Below are 25,829 nucleotides of genomic sequence, written 5' to 3' on the forward strand. Positions count from 1 at the left end.
GACTATAGAGTACTTTATAACACGGCTTTTATATCTGGAGTGGGGACTTACGTTCGACACGTTCACTATGAGGTTAAAAGGGTACACAGTTGTTTTTGAACTGGCATAGAGGTGTTTGCGGTCACACATTGGTAATGTAAACCCTAACCACAATATTATAACGCGGTGGCGTGACCTGGTAGTGAAACGTGACGCGCCTCGCGTGCAGACACACAATACTTGTCTTTTTCTTTGAGCGAGGTTCAGAATGGCGTTGCTGGAGACACCTTCGAGGGTTTGGAGACGCATACAAGCTGTGGATGATCATGACCTACCCTCTTTGCCATCCTTGCCTGCTTTCGACGATTCTGCCATCACCGAATCCGAGTCTGAGCATGCTTCAGACGACGTTCTAGTGCCCGTCCATTCAACTCCTGCAGCTGCGTCTTCTCATACAGCAACCACAACCATTCGTTTGCCCTCTAATAACTCAAGTACCGCTCGCTTTGCTAGCTCCATTGCATCACGCTCCGTTTCTGCAAAATCTTCCCTCTCTTCAGCATCTAGGGTAATTGGCAGGGACCGCTACGAAAGTTTCGATGTTAGCGCAATTCCTTCGCTTCCAGGTGTCGGTGGTCAAGATACATCAGAAGAAGACTTAGGCATGAGTAAAAACAGCGTTCCAGAGTCCTATCTTCCGCCCGAAGAAGATAACAATGGTGTAGACGATCTCTCATTAACAGACGCCCTTGAATCCATCAGTCGATCGAGTTCACCTTTTCCTCCTGAAATGCCCGACATGCAGCCAACCCCCAACAGGAAGTATGATTACTCGATATCACTCCGTGCAGAGCCCCAGGTGCGTAGTCACTATATTCTATTTTAGCTCGTGCCCAAAACTAGATCGCAGCCGTCTCCAATCGACAAATACCGCAATGTTGCGATCCGTAGACCTCTGTCTCGCACCCGCACTCCTTCGCTATCCCGTACAACTCCCTCGCCTGTGTCGTCACCAGCTAATTCTACACCACATAGCACAAGATCAATACCACTGCCTAGGTCTAGTCCCTCATCGCCTATACCAGGATTAACAATACCTCTCCCTCGTTCAGTGACCGCATCTCCTGTGGTCCAACATCCACCTAGCGTTGTGATCCAGCCACCAGAGGAAGACATAGCTGACCAATTCTACGCCAGTCAAGAGCAGTTGTCTTCAGAAGAAGAATCCCCGCCCCAGCCTTATGATCAACAGGAAAGCGAGCCCGAAAGACAATCGGATTATGAGGATAATCAATATACACAGGACATCGCTAGTTCTGAGCATGTCGATGAGCGAGAGCCCACTTTCTCTTCAGCTTCCTCCGACCCCAACCATTCCCCATATGAGACCTCGAACAATATAACTGTTATGAATCGGTCTCCTGCACTTTCAGCAGCCTTTTCTTCTCCAGGGGCTTCTACAGCATTTACTCCGACTCCTGCAATCCCTCCACGTCCCCGTCCTCGGTTTAACGTACCTCCTCCTCCGCCAGACCTCGTGGAGCAAGACGAGGAGCAAGAATCCGATGACCAAGAAGACCCTGTTACCCCTCGTACGAGGAGAAAGTCTTTCCTACTCTCCGTTATTAACTCCACAGCACGACCGCGGATGAAGTTCCCCACCCCACATCCTCACAGGCGTACTAGCGGCATTGGGGTGGATGAGTCTCGGGATGAAACCACTACGACGCCTGGTGCGGGGCTGAGAACAGCCTTTGCAGGTGCTACGCCAAGACCAACGAAAGGCAGGATGTCTCATCCTCTTGCTCAGACCTACGTCGTTGATACGGAAGCATCTGATTCCGCATCTGCGTCTGGAGAGGGCGAGATGCCAGTACAGCTAGCTTCTCCCTACGATTCGGGTGGAGAGCGCGCGTCGTTCATTTCTACGGCCTCGTCTCATGATTTGACGACCCATATGCGCGCGAACACTTCTTTTGATCCCGTCATGGGACTGGGTAACAGAGGGGGCGTCGGGCGGTTTAATGCAAATAAGTTGAACACGTATTTGCATGGGCTGAATAGGAGGCTGCAGGAAGAAAATGAAGTGCTCGTGCAACGCCTGAAGAAGTTGGAGGGAGACAAAGGCGAGGAAGGGGAAGGTGGGAGAAGATCAAGCATAGGTGCTTTCACGAGTGCGAGTGCTGCATTTAAGAGCAGGAGGATTAGCGCTGGCAGTGCATTGGGAGACGTAGAGGAGGATGTCGGTGCCGAAGGATGGGCCGAAGAGAGGAGAGAACTCGAGGAAATGATCGATCAGCTGAAGGAAGAGGTGGAAAGGTCAGCGGTGGAAAAGGACGAGGCGGAGAAGGCTTTGGAGGACGAGAGGATGGAAAGGTTAAGAGATAAGGAGAGATGGCGGGAGAGAATGGGAGAGGTGGAAAGGGGGGTGGAAGGTATTGTGGGGGGATTGGAGCGAAAACTTGGAGAGGCGGAAGTGAAGGCTAAAAATGCTGAGAAGGCTAAAGAGGATAGTATCAAGGACATAGAGAGGATGGTGGAGGAAATTCGGGATCAGAGAGATGAGGCCCTGGATAGGGCTGAGAAGGCAGAAGCCACGCTGGAGAGCGGGAAAGAACTAGGCGGAGCGCTGAGGGAGGCAAACGAAAGGGTCAGTAAGCTCATGGGGGATCTGAGGAATGCAAACAGCCAGATCAAGGAGCTTGAGGACGAGGTTATGGGCTCAGACCAGAGGATTGATGATCTTGAAAGGGAGTTGCAGGAAACACGAGAGGCCGCTCAGAAGTTTGAAGAGGATATGCACGCCGAAGTGAATGAGCTACGCGAACTGGAAAAACGCGAGCTGGAAAAAGATGCTGAACGGGCAACCGAGCTGGTAAGGCAAATGGAGGACGCACTCGAGGCAGCAGAAACAAAAATGCAGTCGGACGAGGAAGTTCTAGCGGATCTCCGATCAAAGCTCACCGTTCTTGAACGCGAGAGGGAGAGAGAACGTGACACAGCTAGTCTAAGTTACAGTCGATCCGCCCAACACTCACCGGAAGTACTCGCCGAAATTGAAGCATTGGAAGGAGAGCTGGACGAAGCCAACAAGGAAATTTCCAGGCTAAATACTGTTCTTCAACAATCTCCCGCACGTAAAGCTATTGAGAAGGCTAAAGATACTAAAATCGAAATATTAGAAAGAGAGAAGGAGGATTTGCTCGAACGGGTCAAAATGCTTAGGGTGACGGTTACAGATATGTCTACTCCAAGCAAGGTCTTCAACATCACGGGGATTTCTCCTATACATCGACAGGTTCTGTCTATGTCAATGAAGGCTCCCAAGACACCTGGAGGGCCACTTAGAGACGTAAGTTTATTTGATGGATCAGGCAGTAAACAAGGACTGACTTACATCCATAGCTTTCATGGCTCAACAATACGACTGCTGAGCCCTCCGTTTCTCCCCTTCTAACAGAAATATCTCGCCTGCAGCGTGAGCTGGACCGAGCCAATGACAGTATTGACGATAAACTGGACAAACTCGAAGATGCTGGCTTAGGGGTCGTTGGATTAACGCAGGACCTTGAGGATGCGCGCTCAAAGATCTTGGTTCTTGAAGAAGAGATCGCGCAGCTGACAAGACGAGAAGAAAGGCGCCTTCAGCGACTGGAGAGGCTCAGATGCCAAAAATGTCTCGTGAAATTTGACCTGTCAGGCTTGAATATTTTTGCGGATGAAAGGTATGAATCGTAAATTTGCTACCCAATATATCTGCTGACCCCCTTGTCCATTCAGCTCCGCAGAAATATCGCACAGCTACCTTCCATCCAATCCTCCGACACCTCCTACAAAAACGAGTGATGCTTTGCGCTCAGATCTTCAATCTGTCAATGCGCAACTCAGTGCCATGAAGAAGCAATGGAAAGAGGAAAAGTCACAACTGCTTGGTGAAAATGCTGTGCTTCAAGATGCCGCAAACCGACTAAATGCTCAAGTGCGTGATGCAAAGGATGAGGTAAAGAGGGTAGCAGCCATAGAAAAGGCTGGCGAGAAGGCGCGAGTCGGCATACAAGGGGTACGAGTTCTTATTTTTATTTTATCCCAGCTCTTGACAATACTTTATAGGAACTAGACCAAGCTAAGCAAGCGATCGCGGATCTTGAAGGCGAACTTACAGCTGAAAGGACCGGACTGAGACAAATGTCCACCGAGCAGAATCGCGTCCAACGAGAGCGGGAAGATATTGTTCACCAGCTACAAAGGACCGAAGAGGCAAGTGTACATTGAATGTTTCAGTTTGACTACTCACAGGATTTATAGGACATGAACGATGTAAAGCGACAACTGCAGAAAGTCAAACTGGAAAATCACGAGTTGGAAAATGAACTTCGCAGTGAGTAGTATAAGATCTCGCTCCTTAAACGAATCCTCACCCCATCCAGCGAACGCCAACGTTGAGCAGAAGGCTAGACTCCTCGAGGTCAAAGTTACAGAAAATGTCGAAACAATAGACCAGTTACGGCAAGAACGATCATTGCTAGCTACTAACTACAAAGATCTGCAGCGGAAATTCTCAGACGTTTCAGAGGTAAGTGTCCTACAAGTGCATTTGGCTATTACGCGATGTTGAGTGGATGCAGCGTGGTAACAAACTTCGGGAAGATTATGCTCTTTCCCAGACATCACACGACAATCGTCGTCACCAGCTAGATCTCCGCCTACTTGAGATTGAAGATCTGCGACGTACTTTGGCCAACCAGGCCGACGAGCTTCAAAGGACAGAGGCGGAGAAGGCTCGCATTGCTGCTGAGAAAAGCAACATCGACAGAACAGTAGCCGCACTTCAGGCAGACCTCAAACGTGTCAGAAGGGATGCCGAAGCTTTTGGTCGAGACCTGAAGCTCCTCCGCACTGAGAAGGAAAAGGTACAAGAAAAATCAAAGGAGGACGCTTCCAAGGCTGAAAGGGCGAAGAGACAAACTCAGACCCACATTCGTCTCCTGAACGAACAGCTTGATACCGAGCGTACTAAGGTACAGAAGGCGAAAGACGAATTAAAGGACCATGTGTGCCCAGCGTGAGCAGCATTTACCGTTCTCCGTATTCGACGCTAATATTTGATGGATAGTGATGACCGTCAACTAGCGGCTATGAAAGTTCAACATAACAAAGAATGCAAAGGTCTCATAGTTCAGATTCGATACCTAAAAGCGAAATTCACCCGGGAATCCTCCTTACGCGATGACTTGAGTTATCAGAAACATTACTTGTTGGTTTTATTGGCAAGGTTTGAAGCGAGGTGTGTAGCCTCAGGAACTCGTTCTCCGATTGATTCATAAACTTTTGTAGCGAGCAACGCATACTAGCTGCCATAGCTAGAGTAGGCTATCCCAAACCAATCCAGATCCCCACTGCAGCTAAGAAGAATCGTTCACTGAGAAGCGTTGCCTTGTCCTTGATATTTGTGCGACGCGCTAAGTAGGTTTCTCCTGCCTGTCCAGGTCTGAGAACTCGTTCTGACTTGTTAAACAGAGTTGCCAGCGACAAATGGCGAAAGGAGAGTGCATCAAAGCAAGCGGTCGCTGCTGCGCTCCAGGAAGTGCGACGTCGTAGAACCGTCACTACATTATAGATTACCGATATAAAGATGCATAATACCTCAGTTCATTATTTGCACGATCTTGTTGTATTCATTAGGCCCTTTTTGTCATGTATCACTGTATGAATATGTAAACTGTGTGTTTCTAATGTACCCATGACCAAACGGTTTGGTTTCCTTAACCTAGATGTTTAGCGTGGGGGAGGGTGTTTGTGCTTGTGCGTTTGCGATATTATACGAACTGCGTCCTTAGAGAAAACGTAAGACAACCCACTCCAAATAGTTGTTGCTGCCACGGTCCATCTAGGTTATATATGAGTTTACGAAACTTGCTTATAATCGGGGTGCTTACTGCAGCGATGGCAAGGAAAAGGCAAACGCCGCAGGGGCAATTGGTGAGATAGTGGTCACAGCCATGAGCACCAATTGCAGGGCTGTGTTTACCTGAATGATGGATTTGCGCACGGTCAATAGCGAATAATGAGTACTATGTTGTAAGCGAAACCTTGCTAATGAATGTCGGTCGGACTTCTGCTGACGGTATAGAGAAATCCCAGTATCTGGAGAGCGTTTTCTAACAAAGTGTTCAGTAGGTATTCGATATAGAGAGCGTCGTAGTTGACGTACCGGAGCAGGCAATGATGTGTACCTTATGTAAAATGCAGACAGACTCAAAAGCACATCGCGCCCAATAATAATGACAGCTAGTGGGACTAGAAGGCGGTTAAGACATGATATTTGGGTTAATAAACAAGCATACGAGGAAGTAATTCCTTCATGGTCAACGCGACTGTCAGAGTGGTCATTAGCGTTTTGTCCGCAGCGGGATCTAGGATAGTGCCCAACACGGATTGCATCTTGAACCTCCTCGCCAAATAACCATCGAGCTTTCAAATTTGTGAAATTCAGTGAACAGTCAGCAGAAGCAGAACTCAAATCACCAACCAAGTCCGAAAGCCCAGCATAGAGAAGCAATCCCGTTGCGAAGTAAAAGTCGTCGTGCAGGATCGACCAACCGAGCACAGGACATGCTAATATTCGCGAAGTTGTCAATAAGTTGGGTATAGTGTAAATGTTCTCTCTTATAGTTGGTTTGTGTTGTCCCTCTGCGTCATGGTGCTTCTGGGATCGCGACAGACTGGTTGCAAAGTACCTGGAGCTTGAGTAGAATGGCTTTTGGAAGAACTCTTGATGGTGGCATCGAGATAGATGACTCGGAATGCATGGTGAGTTTATTACGGTTCGACGTGCTGTTGCATAAAGACCCGCTCGAGTTGGGATAAAACGAAATTGAAGAAAAGTACGGGTAAGCATCAATGGAAGCTCTGGAAGCCTCTGAATCAGATGTGGCCGCAGCATGAGAAAACAGTGGCTCGACCAATTCTTTGCTTTGATCAGACCTAAGACTTAAGCTTAAGTTGCCCATACAAAAATTATAGATGAATACCAGGTTGAACTACTTAATTACTGTGATGCACCCGTCCAAAACATCATAGAAATTGATGTTCTCCAGTTGTTGCCCAGGATCGAAAATATGATCAAAAAAAAGTTCGGATACCGGGAATCGAACCCGGGGCCGCTGTGTGAAAGACAGCAATGTTAGCCACTACACCATAACCGACTTGTTGAGACAGATGACTTACAACATTATGGAGGGATATAATGCAGTAGCTCACTTTCAGCCAGGCCCAATATTTTTTGCCTAAACCATGTTTGCACTATCCCTGATGGCTGCCTTACTTTGGTGTTATTGAGGGGGACTGTAAGAAATTGGCAGTATTTAATAAAACTAAGTGAAACTCAGCTGCTGCCTAAGAGGCTATAGAAACAACTTTATTATTTACCTAAGTGAAACTACAATAGATGTTAGTTTAAGGTGATCTCTAATAAATGTAATGTAACATACCTCAGCCGCTGCCCGAGAGGCTATAGAAACGACTGAGGTATTCCTATACTAAACCCCCTACTACTTATAGTCGGAGGTGCTACTCGCTACAGTATAATGACTCCTAGGAGAACAATGGTTACTCCATGGAGTGGTGGCTATGCTCCATGGAGAACAATGGCTGCTTCGGCAGAGACCGGGTTTATCCAGTTTTGTCAGTATTCTTGATTCTCCTTAACATATTGTACATGATTGTTGGATGGATAATGTTGAGTGAGGAAGCAAGCTGACATGAAGCATTGTCGGAACCATGACCTCTTTGGAGTAACAGAGTACGGAAGACGAGATGGGGAATCGGCTTAGCTCGTGCGCTAGACCCTTCCATGGACCTTGTTCCCTAGCTCGTTGGAAGTGGACGGAGAAGAAGTAGAGGATGAAAAGGAGTAGAGTAAAGATCCTTTGGAGAAGAATCAGAAAGGACTTTAGAAAAGGACTGGTAAGAAAGCAAGGGAATCTAGTTGATATTTGAACTGCAGGAACGGAGTACAGGAGTTACAACTTATATACTGTCGGGGGAGCAGGAGCTCATAAGGAGTAACTTGTAATGTAGGTACAGAGTTCCATGAGCTCATAAACGTGACCAGTGTTTATCTTCTCAAGACACTCATTGTGACGGACATGATTCGGTTTACCCAAGTTTACACACTCCTGAGGGCAACGTGACAATGTGACAACCCCTGTCTGCCAGTTGATCTCAGGATTGTGTTTAAATAGCCAGGTCCAGCCCAAGATTAAATTAATCTTCCCCAGTTGGGTACCCTTGGTGGTGACTCATTCTCTGTGTCCTTGGTATTCGACAACAAAAGAACATTTGTGCGTGATGCAGCCACCCACGTTAAGCGTACCGTCAACGTTATAGACGGGAATAGATACATCTAATTTTACAAGGGGGAGTCTAATTTGCTCCGCCCAGACCTGATCTATGAAGATTCTGTTAGTGCCTGAATCAAGCAGTGCGCTGGTTGGGTGTACTATGCCCTGGGCAAGGTTTTCCGCACCAACGTCTAAACAGATCTCCTTTTGGAATAAATACGTGCGCATCAACACACACCTTGGGATTTTGGGAAAGGGTGGCTCCAAAGAAGAAGAAGGGGTATCGAAAGTTACATGTTTTTCTATTTTATTTTTACCAGAATCAAGCACCCTATTGTTTGTCTCGCTGGGGCCACACTCCAAGGAAGACGCTGGTACAGCGGTAGTATCATTAATTTTACAGTCACAATGCTTCATACAAGTACATACTTCAGATAACAAATTTAAAAATCTATTTACAAATTGGGGAGCCATCCCCGTCTTTCCTTTATTGCTCATGCAACACCCCGGAGCAGGGGCCACCTTGTTGTGGTTTACTTCATTGTTCGTAGGAGCGAAGGCACCCAAGTGACCTAAGCTCCAAACTCTTTTCCCTGAGCCTTCATTTCAGCAGCTTGCTGATCGTAGAAGAAGGCCCGGATTTCGTCATACAAACGATGTTATGCACCAAAGTTGATTGGTAGCATGGACAGGTGTCAATAACGAAGCGAATATTCAAAAAGACTCGCCTTTGCGCCACACAGGCACAGTGCCACGTGGAATAGTAATTAATATTGCCCTTTTTGAACTTGTGGCTGATCAGCACCACCTCTATTAGGCAATCCAGTCACGCTCACCTTTGCTTTTCCATCCGGTACTTTCCGCATTTCGGCATTTCGGCAAATTTTCGCGTCGCCACTGGCTACACATTGCATTGCGCCCTTGCTTTTGTCGTTTCCCTTACTCCCCTTCCTTTGCCTAGCCCCACCATGGGCCCCTTCCTCTCCTTTTTATTCTCACCCGACGGTCGTTTCTGGGTCCCCATTTTAGTTCACCTCCTCGTCACCTCCACCCTCCTCCTCCTCATCTTCTTTGCACCCCCACCATTTCTGATGTCACCACTTCCTATCCGCTTCCGTCGCCGATCCGTTGACTACCACGTGCCACTGCTGATATCAGCAAAGCCCCAGCGGCCGGTCCAAATAGGGCAACAGGTCCATCTTCATGACGTCGATCTGCCATCATATACTATCAAAACATCGGTTGCTCGTCTTGCCTGGTTGGAGCGTGGGTGGGTAGTTTTTGAGCTGGAGAAGGTTCATCCCCTTGCGTCGCCCATGTTCATCGCTGTCCCATTCACTTGGGTACACTTATCATTTGTCCATCGTCTTCGCTACAGCTACACCTACCACACGCTGCCTGGGACTCACTTGTTCCAAATTGGAACTACTCCTCTCCCTCCCTCGTTTGATCAGGTGGTCCAACACAACCAGTCCATTGGTAAGGCCATGGAACTGTCAGATTTGGACTAGGTGGTGGACCGGTGGCTCCAGTTTCTTTTTTTTCAGCAGAACATTCATTTACAGTGCGATTATTTTTGATTTTTGAATCATTTTTATGGACACATATTTTTTTAGAATGCCTGACTGACAATAAAGGAACTGTGTTGATACTGATAGTGTTTTGCCTTGCTCTTTTTTTTACTGCATCTTCCCATGACATCATGATTTTCCTGCTCTCTTTTTGCTATTGGACTTTACTTTATGGCTGTACAAACCTGTGATATTACTCACAGCATTTATTGTTCTATCCCTTTCTTTTCTTTTTTTTGACAATCTTATCCTGTACTACCTACGCAGGATTCGTCAGCGTACATTCCTTCCTTCATATTCTTTCTCATTCTTTTTGCACAGCTATACTGTGCATAGCCTACTTCTCTTTTACTATATAAACCCCTGTATTTTACCTTGTAAAAAACAACAAGAACTCGATTCCAGACTTCTTCTCTAATCTTAAGTCCACTTCTTACTGCTACTTGTGATCCAGTGTGGTCACAACACTTCCCACTTCTACCACTGTTAACTGCTGTCATCGTCACTCGTCACTTTTGAAAGAGATTGTCATCCCCTTCGATTAGAGTCCTTCTGAGCACTACAGTTTGTGCGTCAGGAGCCTGCTATCACTGGGAACCTCGTCACCTCGTCATCCTCGTTGTTCTCAAACCTACCTTGTGCTACAATTAGCAAGGTAGTGCTCGTCTATACTCGCCACAAACCCCCTATCTTTCTATAAATTCAACTATCCCTCCTCCTCAAAACCCACACTCATACACCTCTGGGTTTTACTTTGAAGGATCTTTATACGTACCACCCCACGAACAACCAGACCACTCCACTGTTCTAGGAGGCAAAGCCCATAAACAAGTTCCGTGGAATCTGGGAGGATTGTGTGTTAGTTTGTTTTGTGTGTGGTTTTCTAACAACAGTTCTCATCATCGACAATTGGAGCCCACCGCGAGGGGTGGTTTCCTTCAAGCTAAATACCAACCATTTCATCGCCATCACTGTCTAATTTATCATCTACACCTTCTATCTCACCCACCGCTTTATCTGTCCCATCCCTCTCTTCCAGTAACTCAATTTCTGTACCAGCTTCTACTCAGCAAGCTTCGCGTTTACCCCCTATACTTTTCACTATGAATCAACCTACTACTCTCTCAGTCATCACTATGCCAATTCCTGGCACTCGTTATGCTCCTAAGAAGTTCAAGGGAGACTATACTCGTGTCAGGGATTTTGTTCTCCACTATGAGCGCATCTGTCATGCAAACAATGTCACTGCTGACGATGAAAAATGCTCAAGCATTCTCCAATACTGCTCCACATATGTTCGCGAAATTATTGAAGGAATGAAGCACTTCATTACGCCCTCATGGAACAGTCTCAAAGACGAAATTCTCCAGTACTTTGATGCTGCAAAAGCAGAGGCCAAATTTAAAGAGCATCATCTTAAACAGCTGGTCGATGCTTCGCACAAGAAGAAAATGGGCTCTCTGGACGATTTCAAGAGCTACATGAGGAAGTATGTTCGTGTTGGAGGATGGCTTCTTGCCAAATCCAAAATCACTCAGGATGTATTCAATCGCTTCTTCTGGAAAGGACTTCCCAAAACCCTTCGTCATCGCGTTGAAAACAGACTTCTACAGAGGGATCCTACCCTTGATCTCTCTCAGCCTTTTGTCTTTGATGATGTTGTCAAGGCTGTAGAGCATGTCCTTCGCAGAGATCGCTTTGATGATGAAGATTTTGACTCTGATGATTCGGATTCAGAGAACTCTTCCAGTTCTTCGGACGATTCTTCTGACTCTGACAAAGAGGAAGAACCACCTCGTTATATCAGGAAAACCACCAAGCAGAAGAAAGAGAAAAAGTGCACCTCTGAGATAGAGAAAGAGAGAAAGTTGTTGAGTCCTTCCAAGTCGAAGAAAACCCTTCACTCTTTAGACGAAGAAGAGCACACTGCTGTCAAACAGGATGAAGTAGAAACCCTTATCAAGAAGTTGGGTTCTATGACAATTGAAGATCCTAACTATCCTCTGCTCTACTATCGTGCTATCAAGCTTGACACTGATGCTCGACTTATACTTCGCCCTCCCACTTTCATGAACCAGTCAGCTAGACCATCTCGATCCTCTCAAGGAAGCAGCAACTTACCCACTCAGCCTACTGCTCCACCCACTGCCACTCTGCCTACAGCACCTCGTGTTCCCTTCCTTTGCTATGGATGCGGAAAAACTGGTCATGGAGTCAATGAATGTGCAGATATGCTTGACTTACTGTCAAAGGGAATTGTCAAGAAGGATGACACTGGTCGCTTTGTCATGTCTGATGGGTCTAGAATCATGCGATCAAGAGAGGAACCTATAGCAACTGCTGTACATCGCACTATCCCCAAGTCTAACCTCCTCACTACGACTTCTTTTATGTCCATTGCTGAAGTAGCTGACTCTGATTCTGATTCAGATGAAGAGCCTGTCTATGCAGTGGATCGTCCAGACAGAGTGTCTAAGGAGAAGCGCAAGCAAGTCTTTGATGGTGTCTACATTCCTCCTAAACCAGATTGGGCCAAAGCTGTAAAAGGAAAGAAGAAAGAAGAAGAGAAGCCTGCCGTTCCAACCATAGCACCTGCCCCATCAAAGCCACACATCTTTGATATTGCACAGCCTATCTTTGATCCCACCAATGACGATGTAATCATGGAAGATGCTTCCCAAAACACCAAGAAGAATCCCCCTGCCGATAAACAGAAGAAACAGCTCAAGACTTCATCTACTCTTTCACAGAATCTTGACTCCAAAGCCATCATTGATCAAATTCTCAGCACCCCTATCCCACTATCTATTGGTAACGTCATTGGTCTATCAAAAGAAGTTTCCCAGAATCTCCAAGAAATGATGAAACCCAAGCGCGTTAATTTTGGACTAGACAACAAGCCCCAAAGCTTGACAGCTGAATCACTTCTTGCCATCACTCATGCCGACCTCATTCGTGTCCCTGTTACCTCTAATGGCGAAACTATTTCAGCAATTGTTAATTCAGGGTCTGCTCTCAATATAGTCAGTCGCACTATTTGGGAAAATCTCATTCGCCTTCCCATGGATACTAGTATTCGACCTGTAGTCAAAGATGCCAATGGAGGATTTGGTAGACTTGATGGTCTAGTCAACAATGTGGCTTTATACTGTGGAGAAGTCAAAACCTATGCCAATATCTTTGTTGGGAAAGACACTGGATATGATCTACTTCTTGGACGACCATGGACGCATGGGAACTATGTCAGCATTGAAGAGAGACTTAATGGCACTTATCTCGTCTTCAGAAAGGATGGCAAAATCGAAAACCCTGCTCTGGAAGTCAAGGTATCATCAGATCATCGTCCTATTCACTATGTCAAACCAGTATCTGGAGTATCCGATACAGTATCCAGCTTCTTAGTCACGGACTATGACTTCAATGGAGAAGATCTAGATGGAAATACCGGTGAATCGGAAACTGCTGCTGAAAGTGTCACCCCAGAAGAAGAAACTGTGCCTGTTCCAGATCATTCCCCAATTGGTTCAATCGAAAATTCTAGTACTCTCAGAGCACTGGAAGACCTGGAGACTCGTCTAGAAGAAACTATTGAAGCCTCCATCCCTATCCCCAATGCCAGTACCTTCGAAACATTCTTCGACCATATTCGCTCAATCAGGGAAGATGAAAGGTCTGCTATTTTTGGTCTACTGAACAACCTTCAATATCGTCACAACATGAGCTCACTCTCAATAACTTCAGACTATGTCATGAGAGGACACCATGGCTTCGATGAAAACCACAACCTTTATGCGGATTATGTCCTACTCCATGCTCATTTGCGATTTGACCAGAATCATGGACCTGGAAGAGCACAATCTATTATCAGTCACTCAGGAACTGCACATATTCGCTTCTTTCCTCAAACAGAGTCATTTTCAATTCCCACTGATGATGATATAAATGGACCTCCATCACGTGATATGAATGGTCAAGTCAATGTGACGGTGGAGGTAATACAAGAATCCGATTCGGAGCCGATACACAATCATATAAATGGATTAATTAATGATGACTCATCCACTGATTCTGAATCACCACCCCCATATTCGCGTCAACAGTTACCATCAAACATCAGTGACTCACCCCCATCACCATCCTCTACCAATGCTACTATTGCTTCGTCAATTTCTCCTGATAATCGCACACTCATGCACCATAATCGCACACTCATGCATACTATTTGCAATGATAGTCAAGAGGATGAAAGGGAGATTGAATCCTCAATGCCCCTTCACTTATCCTTCTCCACAACAATAGGAGTGGAGCATCAACCTTCCATCAATATATCATCCGATATTACTCCTTATCTTCGAACTTCCATGCATCATTATCATCATTTTCCCACGTCACCATCAGCTCAGCCATTATCGATTATTCACACCAGTGCCAGAAATTCTACCCCGATTCTAACACATCTTCACTCCATCCTAAACGCTTACATCGAGCATTACAAGCACCTAACATGTCCTGGCTCGAAGGGTTTCATATTACTAAAGAAGCTCTCATCATCGAGATTGTGGTGGGAGTGTTACTTGTCCTCGCCCTTTTCTACGATTTTGTCTTCCCTCGTATTCGCGCTTATTGTCGACGAGAACGTGTTGAGGTTATTCACCTCCACAACAGGACAACTCATCCATCCAGTGCATCCACATTCACCACCAGCACTGAGGTACTTGCTAGTGCCACAGTTGAAGTTTGAGGTAGATGCTGGTGATACATTTCTATATTCCTTTCTTACTTAACACTCCATTCAGCACTCTTGGACCATATGCCACCTTTTCCCTTTTTCTTCTTTCTTGTTATATATCTATTACTTGTACAAAATGGCCTCTTGGATTTCTATGTTATCCGGTTTTTCCTTCCTTTACTCTTGTACCAACTTCTTTTTCTATTGTCTATGTTCCCCTTTCGTTCTTATCTGATCTTTTTCCTTCCCCCCTTGTAAAACTTCCGACCTCATCCCTATCCTATACGGTCCGAGATGACGCAAAACTACCACGGCACTTTCCTTCTTTAAACACTTTTTGTTTTAACCCTAGTTACATGATAGACATTGTGGACCCTATACCTGTACCAGCACCCGATTGGTCGAGTTTTGGAGCTTACAAACGTGTTGATCGCAAAGTCAAACCTGTTCCTGGAGTATTCCCAGAAGACGCACATGTCACTCGGTCATTTCCAGAAGACCCACTCCTTTCGCTCCCACCCCTTCCTGTCCTTCCCCCAGAATTCATTCCCACGCCGAAGCTCACCAAGGAGCGCCTTTATGACGAAATGAAGCTAAACTCTGATGGATTCTTATGGCCAGAAGAGGAAAAGCTTTTCGCTCACATCATGATACTCAATCAGCGCAGTCTTGCCTTCGAGGAAACTGACAGAGGAACGTTCAGAGAAGACTACTTCTCTCCCTACGTCATACCTGTTCTCCCACATGTCCCTTGGGAATACAAGAACATTCCTATTCCTCCTGGAATCAAGAATGAAGTCATAGAATTGCTCAGAGACAAAATCAAAGCTGGAGTCTATGAGCCTAGCCAGTCGTCTTATCGCTCTAAGTGGTTTTGCGTTCAAAAGAAGAATGGCAAGATTCGCATCGTCCATGATCTTCAGCCACTAAATGCAGTCACTATCAAAGACTCAGGAGTACCACCTATCCTTGACGACTTTGTGGAGCCATTTGCTGGTTCTCAATGCTATACTGTATTTGATCTTTTTTGGGGATTTGATGCTCGAAAAGTGCACCCTGACAGTCGTGACCTTACCTCTTTTCTATCGCCACTAGGACTTCTGAGGATTACTTCTATGCCTATGGGATTCACCAATTCCGTTCCAGAATTCCAGAATTGCATGACTTTCATCTTGCAAGACGAAATTCCGCATATTGCCAATATCTTTGTTGATGACCTCCCAATCAAAGGACCTACTTCTCGTTATGAAGATGCAGATGGCAACCCAGAGACCATTCCTGGCAACCCTGGCATTCGTAGATTTATATGGGAACATGCCATTGACGTTCATCGCATTATGCATAGAGTTGGTCATGCTGGCGGAACTTTCTCTGGAAAGAAGACTCAGTTATGTCGTCCTCAAGTTGTGATTGTCGGACAAGTATGCTGCCCAGAAGGTCGTCTCCCTGACAGTACCAAGGTGGACAAGATTCTTAAATGGCCAATTCTCCAGACTCCCAAAGACGTTCGCAGTTTTCTTGGTCTATGTGGGACAGTTCGCATTTGGATCCGCAATTACTCTGCTCTTGCACGCCCCTTGACAGAATTGTATCGCAAAGGAGCTGAATTTCAATGGGATGAACGCAGACAAGAAGCATTTGATGCTCTGAAGCATGCAGTATCTTCTGCACCAGCACTTCACCCTATAAATTATTCGTCACACAATCCAGTCGTTCTTTCAGTTGATACCAGCAAGATTGCTGTTGGTTTTATCCTCTCCCAGCTTGATGAAAATGGAAGGAAGCGTCCAGCTCGCTATGGCTCTATTCCCATGAATGATAGAGAGGCAAATTACAGTCAACCCAAGCTAGAATTATATGGTTTGTTCAGAGCACTTCGTCATTTTCGCCTTTACATTGCAGGAGTAAAACACTTGCATGTGGAGGTGGATGCCAAGTATATCAAAGGCATGCTCAACGATCCAGATCTTCAGCCTAATGCCACTATCAATCGTTGGATTCAGGGCATCCTTCTCTTTGATTTCAAGCTCATTCACATACCTGCTGATCGTCATCGTGGTCCTGATGCATTATCTCGTCGTCAACCAACAGAGGAAGACTTTGAAGATGCTCAAGAATCAGATGATTGGCTTGATGATATCGCTCTTCTTGTTGATCTTGCCAGACCTCTCCCATATCACCCTATGTCACTCCCTTCGTTCCTTACCAATGATTCTTCTCAGTATGATACCCTTCGTCGAATCTTCCACTTTCTTCAAACTATGGAGCTGCCTATATTTTCCTCTCTTCAAGCTCAAAAGCGTTTTGTCAAGCGATCACTTCAATTCTTCTTGAAAGGAGACAGCATGTTCAAGCGTCGTCACTCTGCTCCTCCTCTCAAAGTTATCTTCAATCCTGACCTTCGACTTCACATCCTTACTGAAGCACATGAAAGGCTTGGTCACAGAGGAGTCAATGGTGTATTCTCTACAGTCAGAGAGCGCTTTTACTGGCCCCATATGTTACAGGATGTCAAGCATCATATTCGCACCTGCCATGGATGCCAGATCCGAAGTGTACGCAAAAGTGAAGTCCCACTTACCATCTCATCACCTCCTACAATCTTCACCAAAGTCTATGTCGACATTATGCTCATGCCCAAGGCCAGAGGATATCGATATCTTGTTGCTGCAAGAGATGATCTGTCACTTGCTGCAGAAGGAAGAGCATTGAAGAAAGCATCTGCACATAATCTTGCTCACTTTTTCTGGGAAGAAATCATCTGTCGCTATGGAGCTATAGGAGAAGTTGTCACAGATAATGGAAGCGAAGTCAAAGGAGCATTTGAAGAGCTTGTGGAACGTTACCAGATCCCTCATATTCGCATTTCTCCCTACAATTCCAAGGCAAATGGTGTTGTTGAGCGTGGACACTTCGTCATAAGAGAAGCACTTGTCAAGTCCTGTGAAGGGAATGTCGATTTATGGCCAACCAAGGTCCATCATGCCTTCTTTGCAGACAAGGTCACTACTCGTCGTTCTACTGGATTCAGCCCTTTTTATCTGTTGCACGGAGTTGACCCAGTCCTACCATTTGATCTGACAGAAGCGACTTTCCTTGTTCATGGATTCCATACTGCAATGTCAACAGAAGACCTCATTGCTCTGCGCATTCGTCAACTAGAAAAGAGACAGGATGATTTGCAACAAGCTGCACTCACTATACGCAAAACTCGTCTCAGATCTAAAGCGCAGTTTGAGAAACTCTATGCACGAAGGATGTTCAAGAACGAATACCAGCCTGGAGAGCTTGTTCTAGTGCGGAATACTCAGGTTGAGAAAGAGCTGGATCGTAAAGCAAAGCCTCGTTACAATGGCCCTTATGAAGTTGTGCGACGTACTAAAGGAGGATCGTATGTTCTAAAAGAAATGGATGGATCAGTATCACGAAGAGGAATTGCAGCATTTCGCCTACTTCCCTATTTCAACCGCCACTCTATGCCACTCTTGGACGAACTGGATGACCATGATAACGACCTAGATGAACCAGAAGATGAACCTGACTATGAGCATAACGACTCAGATGATGAAGATAACGATTAATGACTTACCTGAACGAATTTTATGCTGACATGACCCTTCAATGTGTTGCCATGTTTCATTCCCTATGACCCTACCTTTATGGAAGCAACTGGGGACAGTTGCAATTTCAAGTTGTCCGTGGATGTCATGCACCAAAGTTGATTGGTAGCATGGACAGGTGTCAATAACGAAGCGAATATTCAAAAAGACTCGCCTTTGCGCCACACAGGCACAGTGCCACGTGGAATAGTAATTAATATTGCCCTTTTTGAACTTGTGGCTGATCAGCACCACCTCTATTAGGCAATCCAGTCACGCTCACCTTTGCTTTTCCATCCGGTACTTTCCGCATTTCGGCATTTCGGCAAATTTTCGCGTCGCCACTGGCTACACATTGCATTGCGCCCTTGCTTTTGTCGTTTCCCTTACTCCCCTTCCTTTGCCTAGCCCCACCATGGGCCCCTTCCTCTCCTTTTTATTCTCACCCGACGGTCGTTTCTGGGTCCCCATTTTAGTTCACCTCCTCGTCACCTCCACCCTCCTCCTCCTCATCTTCTTTGCACCCCCACCATTTCTGATGTCACCACTTCCTATCCGCTTCCGTCGCCGATCCGTTGACTACCACGTGCCACTGCTGATATCAGCAAAGCCCCAGCGGCCGGTCCAAATAGGGCAACAGGTCCATCTTCATGACGTCGATCTGCCATCATATACTATCAAAACATCGGTTGCTCGTCTTGCCTGGTTGGAGCGTGGGTGGGTAGTTTTTGAGCTGGAGAAGGTTCATCCCCTTGCGTCGCCCATGTTCATCGCTGTCCCATTCACTTGGGTACACTTATCATTTGTCCATCGTCTTCGCTACAGCTACACCTACCACACGCTGCCTGGGACTCACTTGTTCCAAATTGGAACTACTCCTCTCCCTCCCTCGTTTGATCAGGTGGTCCAACACAACCAGTCCATTGGTAAGGCCATGGAACTGTCAGATTTGGACTAGGTGGTGGACCGGTGGCTCCAGTTTCTTTTTTTTCAGCAGAACATTCATTTACAGTGCGATTATTTTTGATTTTTGAATCATTTTTATGGACACATATTTTTTTAGAATGCCTGACTGACAATAAAGGAACTGTGTTGATACTGATAGTGTTTTGCCTTGCTCTTTTTTTTACTGCATCTTCCCATGACATCATGATTTTCCTGCTCTCTTTTTGCTATTGGACTTTACTTTATGGCTGTACAAACCTGTGATATTACTCACAGCATTTATTGTTCTATCCCTTTCTTTTCTTTTTTTTGACAATCTTATCCTGTACTACCTACGCAGGATTCGTCAGCGTACATTCCTTCCTTCATATTCTTTCTCATTCTTTTTGCACAGCTATACTGTGCATAGCCTACTTCTCTTTTACTATATAAACCCCTGTATTTTACCTTGTAAAAAACAACAAGAACTCGATTCCAGACTTCTTCTCTAATCTTAAGTCCACTTCTTACTGCTACTTGTGATCCAGTGTGGTCACAACACTTCCCACTTCTACCACTGTTAACTGCTGTCATCGTCACTCGTCACTTTTGAAAGAGATTGTCATCCCCTTCGATTAGAGTCCTTCTGAGCACTACAGTTTGTGCGTCAGGAGCCTGCTATCACTGGGAACCTCGTCACCTCGTCATCCTCGTTGTTCTCAAACCTACCTTGTGCTACAATTAGCAAGGTAGTGCTCGTCTATACTCGCCACAAACCCCCTATCTTTCTATAAATTCAACTATCCCTCCTCCTCAAAACCCACACTCATACACCTCTGGGTTTTACTTTGAAGGATCTTTATACGTACCACCCCACGAACAACCAGACCACTCCACTGTTCTAGGAGGCAAAGCCCATAAACAAGTTCCGTGGAATCTGGGAGGATTGTGTGTTAGTTTGTTTTGTGTGTGGTTTTCTAACAACAGTTCTCATCATCGACAACGGATTTGCTGACGCGCCCAGTCATGCTCAGCTTGTGGTTGAAAATATTTTTCAATCTCTACCTTGAGATCGTCCCAGGTGGGCCACACTCCCGCAGTGTAGCACTCCTGCATTCTAACTTGGGCGCATTGACCCGCCACAGGTCCTTTTAGTCGAGACAGCACAGCTGTCGCTATTTCAAAATCATCTGCGAACATGTCCCAGTTCGCTTTGATCCAAATTTGGAGCTTGATCCACCATTTGGCAAATCGAGCCCTATCTCCTTTGAAAGTGCCGGGGTCAGCGACGATCTCGACCTTTTTGTTAAACTTTTGCTCAACCGTAGGTTCTGCTGCTGGGGCAGCCTGAATCTCGGCGAGCTGGCCTGTCAACGCCTGAATCTGCGCACACATGTTGTGCAGCAGAGCATTGATATCCGGTTGCGACGACATGTCGACTTGTTCTCTTTGTAAAGTAAATAAAAAAATGTAACTGGGGGTCCCCGCTTGCTATCTGCGGATCTACCTCTTCCCAGCTGAGTATTGGATCTCAATCTCCGACTACCCACACTGTAGTATTTTGAAAATTGTATGTAAAGTTATAGTATTAAACCCTGGCCCGAACGGTTGTCAGGGGGTGGTCCGCTTGTTAAGCTGTCAACCCTTCTCCAGACTGGTGGAGGCAAGTGCCCGGCCTGGTCAGAGGTATTCGAAGAGGAAGTTTTGTATTATAAAATCTAATCAACAGAGGTTCCACACCACTGCTGAGCTATAGTACTCCCCTTAACGCTGGGGGCTGCATATCAAAGGTTTTGTTTCTTCTCCCAAAGCACTACAAGGCCGTCGCGAAGAGCGCACCTATCTGCTATGCGGGATATTCCTAAACAATAACCAAATCTCCTTCACCCTGGAGTCCGGGTGCCCAGTGGGACTTTTTGCACAACGTGCGAGAGAGTAGAAGAGCAAGTCCTAATGTAACAACCAAGAGTTAGTTACTCTGGCGCACACAGGAACACACTATAAAGGTAGTGAATGGGGAGTGTTTACCCCTTAGGCTGCAGAGAGTTTGTTGGTTAACAACAGGAGGACTCGCTGAGGAGTCTCCTGGATCTATTGGGGTATATATACTAATACAGAGTGTTTGTACTTATGTACTGTACAGTTTGATAAAGTTAGTGGCTGATGATGTCATGGGGCCTAGCCCGCATGACCAGCTCCACTGTGTGAGAGAGTTGTATCTAAAATAAGAAGAAGGCAACGCGGCGCGAGAAAGAGGAGTTTGAACAAAAGGGGAAGTGCTGCGTGGCACCATGTGTGAAAGTTAAAGTGTACAAGGTTAAAGCGGAGAATGAAAAAGAAGGAAAGGTCCAAAAATTGTGTTATCGTAACAGTAATACCAATCTAATATTGTAATGCTATGTATCTGTAGTGCAGTAGCAGAATGTACTTCTACGTATCAGCTGTAGTTTCACAACCAACCACAGAATCATTAGTAATAGCAAATTTTAACAGCCAGAAAATGGCACGAGACATAAATTTGATACCATTGAGCATAGGCTCATCATCCACTGCAAAAGAGTATCATTCTCCCCACATCCAGTGATGTCCTCATCATTCTCACCACCACCCAAATCCTCTTTTTTTGTGGCACTTTCTTAAAAATATTCTTATAATGTGGCTTTGAAATGAATGGCCTTCAAGGCTATACACCTGTGTAACAATGGAGATTTGGCACCAGTAAAAAAGTAAAAAAAAAATACATTACCAGCTACCATGATGCTATTGCTGGTGCATCCTTCCAAGAACATTATATTCAGCAGTGTGCTTGCCAAAGTCTTTCAAGCATACTAGGTGGCTGTGAAAAACTTTGGCATAGACAGTGGTGTCATGCACCAAAGTTGATTGGTAGCATGGACAGGTGTCAGCAGACTCCAAACCAGTCAACAGATGTGTGTGTATGCTACATCCTAGTGCTTAGTGATTATATAATCTGATTGTATAATTATCCAAGATTTTGCCAAAACTTGAGTTGAGCATAACACACATGGCCGACTGGCACAAATTGTAGTGGTGCCAAGTTTGGCCCTATTTGCCTTTCCGCTCCTTCCACTCAAATTGTGACCGACGTCCGGGGAATGCCAATTGGAGTTGTAAAAATAGAAAACAATATGAATATAATGGATGATTCCATGTGTCTTCTCATCCTTAAGTATCCAGGTGATTTCAGGATCCTCCAAGGAGGTGGGCTTCCCTGGTGAGGGCTTAAGCTCCTCTCCAGTAACAACTCAGAGAACTTTTTCCCAACATAGCTTTGAGATGATCCGGAGTTTTTCCATATCTGGAAATCGTTGGGTCCAGTGAGAACTGGACATGCAGATGTATTGTGTGCTGTGGTCATGGTTCTGAGGTTGCTGTTTCCATGAGAATTATTTCCTGTGTAGCTCTTGCACCACCAGGGCTCATAACCTAATAAATCTAAGTGAAACTCAGCTGCTGCCTAAGAGGCTATAGAAACGACTGAGGTATTCCTATACTAAACCCCCTACTACTTATAGTCAAAGGTGCTACTCACTACAGTATAATGACTCCATGGAGTGGTGGCTATGCTCCATGGAGAACAATGGCTGCTTTAGCAGAGACCAGGTTTATCTGGTTTTGTCAAATAGTGCCTGCAGCATTATAGACACTCAGTTGCAGCTGCATGGCAGTTCCTGCCCAGGATCTGCCAGGTTGTCATATAGTCTACAACTTGCATAGTGCTATGTATGCCTTTTTATTGATGGTGTTTTGGGTCTATGCAAATGGAACATCACAACAAGCTCTGCACTTAGTTGATAAGCCCATCTCTATAAGACCAAGACCGTCAAGCACAGTATCAGCGGCTCAGGTCAAGCATTGCCCCAAGTACCATATATTTACTCATTAGTTAGCTGATATACTATATTTACATATACACATATTCAGCTTACAGGTAATTCAGTCATCAACAATATTGTGTTGACACCGAGATATACAACTAAACAGCAGATCGTATCGCAGGCATTCGCCTACTCGTGTACGTGATTTGAACGTGTCATTCAATGATGGCAAAACAAAAATGTTGAAACGATTTAGCAAGTCCAGGATCGTTCCACTAGCACCGTTGCCCCTGGCCTATCATACCCTAAGCCTCAGGCGCCGCCATGTCCGTCTCATAGTAATTATTCGTCTGCGTGTTATCGACGATCATTATGGGAATGACGAGATAAAAGCGATATTACACACCATATCAGAAGTGGAAACGCTTGGCGTATCATGGTTGGCATTCGAACTTATGGCAGGCATCACGACGATGCTACGTCTGAACTCGAGTTTGGAGGATGGTCGTGTATTGGCGCTAGATGGTTGGTTCTCGGGAGAGTTTACCCTTGTGGCAGAAAAATTCAGCAGCGTTACAATAGGTCTACTTCGGTTGTCTCACATGGCGACTACAGGAGAAGAGCTTAGAAGGTTTAATGTATGAAGTGGACGTAAGAGAGTACATACAAAAAGTATTGATGTAAACCTTACTCTTGCATAAATGGAACGACATCCTACGAAATAAAATATGAGCATCAGTCACTGAAAGCACGATGCATTTATTCAAGGTTACCAGTAAAGCTTATTTGGAGCGTAAGAATATGTGACCAACGTTCCAAGTTGTACGACATTTACGAGAATTCCACGATCTATGAGAAAGATGAATACAGTCCTGACAGGAGATCTCTTCCTGCAACAGTAAATCAACAGCCGCAGCGAATAGCCACAGTCTTATTCACCTTGTTGAACTACGAATGGGAGAAAGCATATAGCATAATGCTGAGGTGGTGATGATATCACAAATAACCGCACATCCTTCTTCCATGTCAACCACCAGCTAAGACGAAGTACTATATAACTGCGGACAAATCATGATAAGTCGTACATACCGTTACACTTAACGTGGCTAAGTGATTGGTAGTTTGAAAGACCATGAACGCTGTCCTGGCTTCATATAGATAGAGCATTAGGAGGTTTGATACATATAGAAAAAGGTTTTCCCCTTGCCTATCCCCAAGGCTGACAAGAAGCGGCCTGTAAGTACGGCTTAGGAAATGCAATTCTGAACAAGGACGCACCAAATGAGACAAAGGCTAAAAATACCTATACAAGTTGAAAAAGTTGGTATTTTTCGTCGCCACAGGGAAAGAAAGATAACAACACACCACAAAGGCAGGTATCATCCAATTGAGAATAGGACGAGGTAGAAGTGGGTGCTGCTTGTCTACTGAAAAGAAATAGGTAAGGAGGAGTATTCGAGCGCAAACAACCCATATACATACGTTGATATATTCTAAGGGCAAAATATAGCTGGACTCTGATCAGAGCGTTAGATGGCATCCAAGAGCGAGTTGAACTATACATACATCCAAACAATGATAGATGTGATAGCATTTTCCGCACACCACGAGCTGAGGCATTATCGTTACTATATGATTTTAGGGACTACAATGATATGGAGCACTGATTCACCTGGTGACCTTTGAAAAAACGCGATAATTCCCAAAATTTATGAGCTTGTAAAAGGATGAGTGATGATATTAGCGAAACACGAAGGAAAAGGACAAATGACACACAAAATAATAATATATGGTGTGTGCGAACAGCAAACTAGTAGCTGGATCTAGTATCCTACCAAACGACTGTCAGTGGTGTAGAGCATCAACATCATTGACGCAACTATGGCTCACAAAAGAAGAATAACCTAAAAAAACAGCTTCATCTTGACTGAAAGTTAGGAAGGATCCATGCTCACGAGTGACTTTGAAGCCCAATGACCATGTTTGTTGCGGGCGAAATATATGTACCCCTGCACGACAGAGATACCAACGAGTCTATTGTGATTATGCACTTGAGTCATAAAGGTCATATGGAGATAGTTGAGAGGACAAACGCTGTTGAAAACACAAATCCTGCCAATTGCCATACACCATCTTGTAATCCCATCAATAAACCCATAACGTTCACACTCACCCCAGAACGGTGCTATGAAATTAACACTAAGCACCATCTCGCACACCCCAGCGTCACGGTATTGCTTCAGATAAAACTACCCGTTATGGGGCGATCCAGCAGTGTGATGTTCAAGTATGTCGACAGTTGGAAAGGTTCCAAGACTGCTTATTCCCAGGCCAAATTGAAGGCTACTTATTGGAAAGGTTGGTTGCGACCCTATTCATAGGGTGCTACGTACTAATGAATTCAGTGACATTTTTAGCACCTGGGATTGGCTAGATCCATGACTATTCTGGACGGACCATCCACTCTGACACGCTTGTACCAAAAAGTTGCAAACCTGACGAGAGAAAAAATATTGTTGAGGCCAAGCTGAGGCTAGTCCTCACCGGTCACGGTTTCAACGTCAGATACAAGCACAACTGGTGAATCGGATTTAACTCCGCGATTTAAATAAAAAAATATCACGACTAGGCCAGTTCATCAAATCTGCAACTGGACAGCCTAAACTTGAAAGTGGTGGCTGTAATCTTACAGGTATCAAAAATCAAAGCAACATAGCAGAAACGGATCAATGCAAGGTCCACTTGGCTCGGTCTGCTACCATAGCCTGTAGTTGGGTTTCGTCAAGTTGCTGTTGAGTCGGTGAGTCATTTATATATATATAATCTCGGACTGTATAATATACATT

At 45.3% G+C, this 25,829-nt stretch overlaps 6 protein-coding genes across 6 annotated transcripts; 2 read left to right on the top strand and 4 right to left on the bottom strand.

Moving 5' to 3' along the window:
- Positions 1-3,072: 3,072 nt before the first annotated feature.
- SERLADRAFT_473611 (uncharacterized protein) lies at positions 3,073-4,718 on the top strand (the record flags this gene model as incomplete). The annotated part of the gene is made up of 7 exons (XM_007321064.1): positions 3,073-3,331; positions 3,385-3,704; positions 3,760-4,039; positions 4,090-4,236; positions 4,285-4,357; positions 4,407-4,552; positions 4,605-4,718. Coding segments are annotated over 7 exons (1,215 nt in total), but the record flags the coding sequence as incomplete, so codon positions are not given.
- Positions 4,719-5,245: 527 nt separating this feature from the next.
- Positions 5,246-7,122, bottom strand: SERLADRAFT_473617 (uncharacterized protein; the record flags this gene model as incomplete). Its single annotated transcript, XM_007321065.1, has 7 exons — positions 5,246-5,866; positions 5,916-6,007; positions 6,069-6,137; positions 6,191-6,276; positions 6,324-6,450; positions 6,509-6,951; positions 7,011-7,122. The coding sequence occupies 6 exons, from the start codon at positions 6,920-6,922 to the stop codon at positions 5,755-5,757; spliced, it is 900 nt and encodes a 299-aa protein (XP_007321127.1).
- A 1,055-nt stretch (positions 7,123-8,177) lies between these two features.
- On the bottom strand, positions 8,178-8,471 carry SERLADRAFT_340373 (uncharacterized protein; the record flags this gene model as incomplete). Its single annotated transcript, XM_007321066.1, has 2 exons — positions 8,178-8,267; positions 8,307-8,471. Coding segments are annotated over 2 exons (255 nt in total), but the record flags the coding sequence as incomplete, so codon positions are not given.
- Positions 8,472-11,028: 2,557 nt separating this feature from the next.
- Positions 11,029-11,802, top strand: SERLADRAFT_350611 (uncharacterized protein; the record flags this gene model as incomplete). The annotated part of the gene is made up of 1 exon (XM_007321067.1): positions 11,029-11,802. A coding segment is annotated over one exon (774 nt), but the record flags the coding sequence as incomplete, so codon positions are not given.
- An 8,335-nt stretch (positions 11,803-20,137) lies between these two features.
- Positions 20,138-20,578, bottom strand: SERLADRAFT_440608 (uncharacterized protein; the record flags this gene model as incomplete). The annotated part of the gene is made up of 1 exon (XM_007321068.1): positions 20,138-20,578. One exon carries the CDS (start codon positions 20,576-20,578, stop codon positions 20,138-20,140), a length of 441 nt encoding a protein of 146 aa, XP_007321130.1.
- Positions 20,579-23,002: 2,424 nt separating this feature from the next.
- Positions 23,003-25,276, bottom strand: SERLADRAFT_473623 (uncharacterized protein; the record flags this gene model as incomplete). The annotated part of the gene is made up of 16 exons (XM_007321069.1): positions 23,003-23,333; positions 23,390-23,531; positions 23,586-23,592; positions 23,651-23,697; positions 23,757-23,873; positions 23,923-24,020; positions 24,073-24,131; positions 24,191-24,202; positions 24,262-24,286; positions 24,349-24,410; positions 24,466-24,500; positions 24,550-24,594; positions 24,656-24,806; positions 24,874-24,887; positions 24,939-25,017; positions 25,077-25,276. The coding sequence occupies 10 exons, from the start codon at positions 24,364-24,366 to the stop codon at positions 23,289-23,291; spliced, it is 570 nt and encodes a 189-aa protein (XP_007321131.1).
- Between the last annotated feature and the right edge of the window lie 553 nt (positions 25,277-25,829).

The sequence above is a fragment of the Serpula lacrymans genome (genome assembly GCF_000218685.1).
Source record: "Serpula lacrymans var. lacrymans S7.9 unplaced genomic scaffold SERLAscaffold_10, whole genome shotgun sequence".
Lineage (NCBI taxonomy): Eukaryota > Fungi > Basidiomycota > Agaricomycetes > Boletales > Serpulaceae > Serpula > Serpula lacrymans.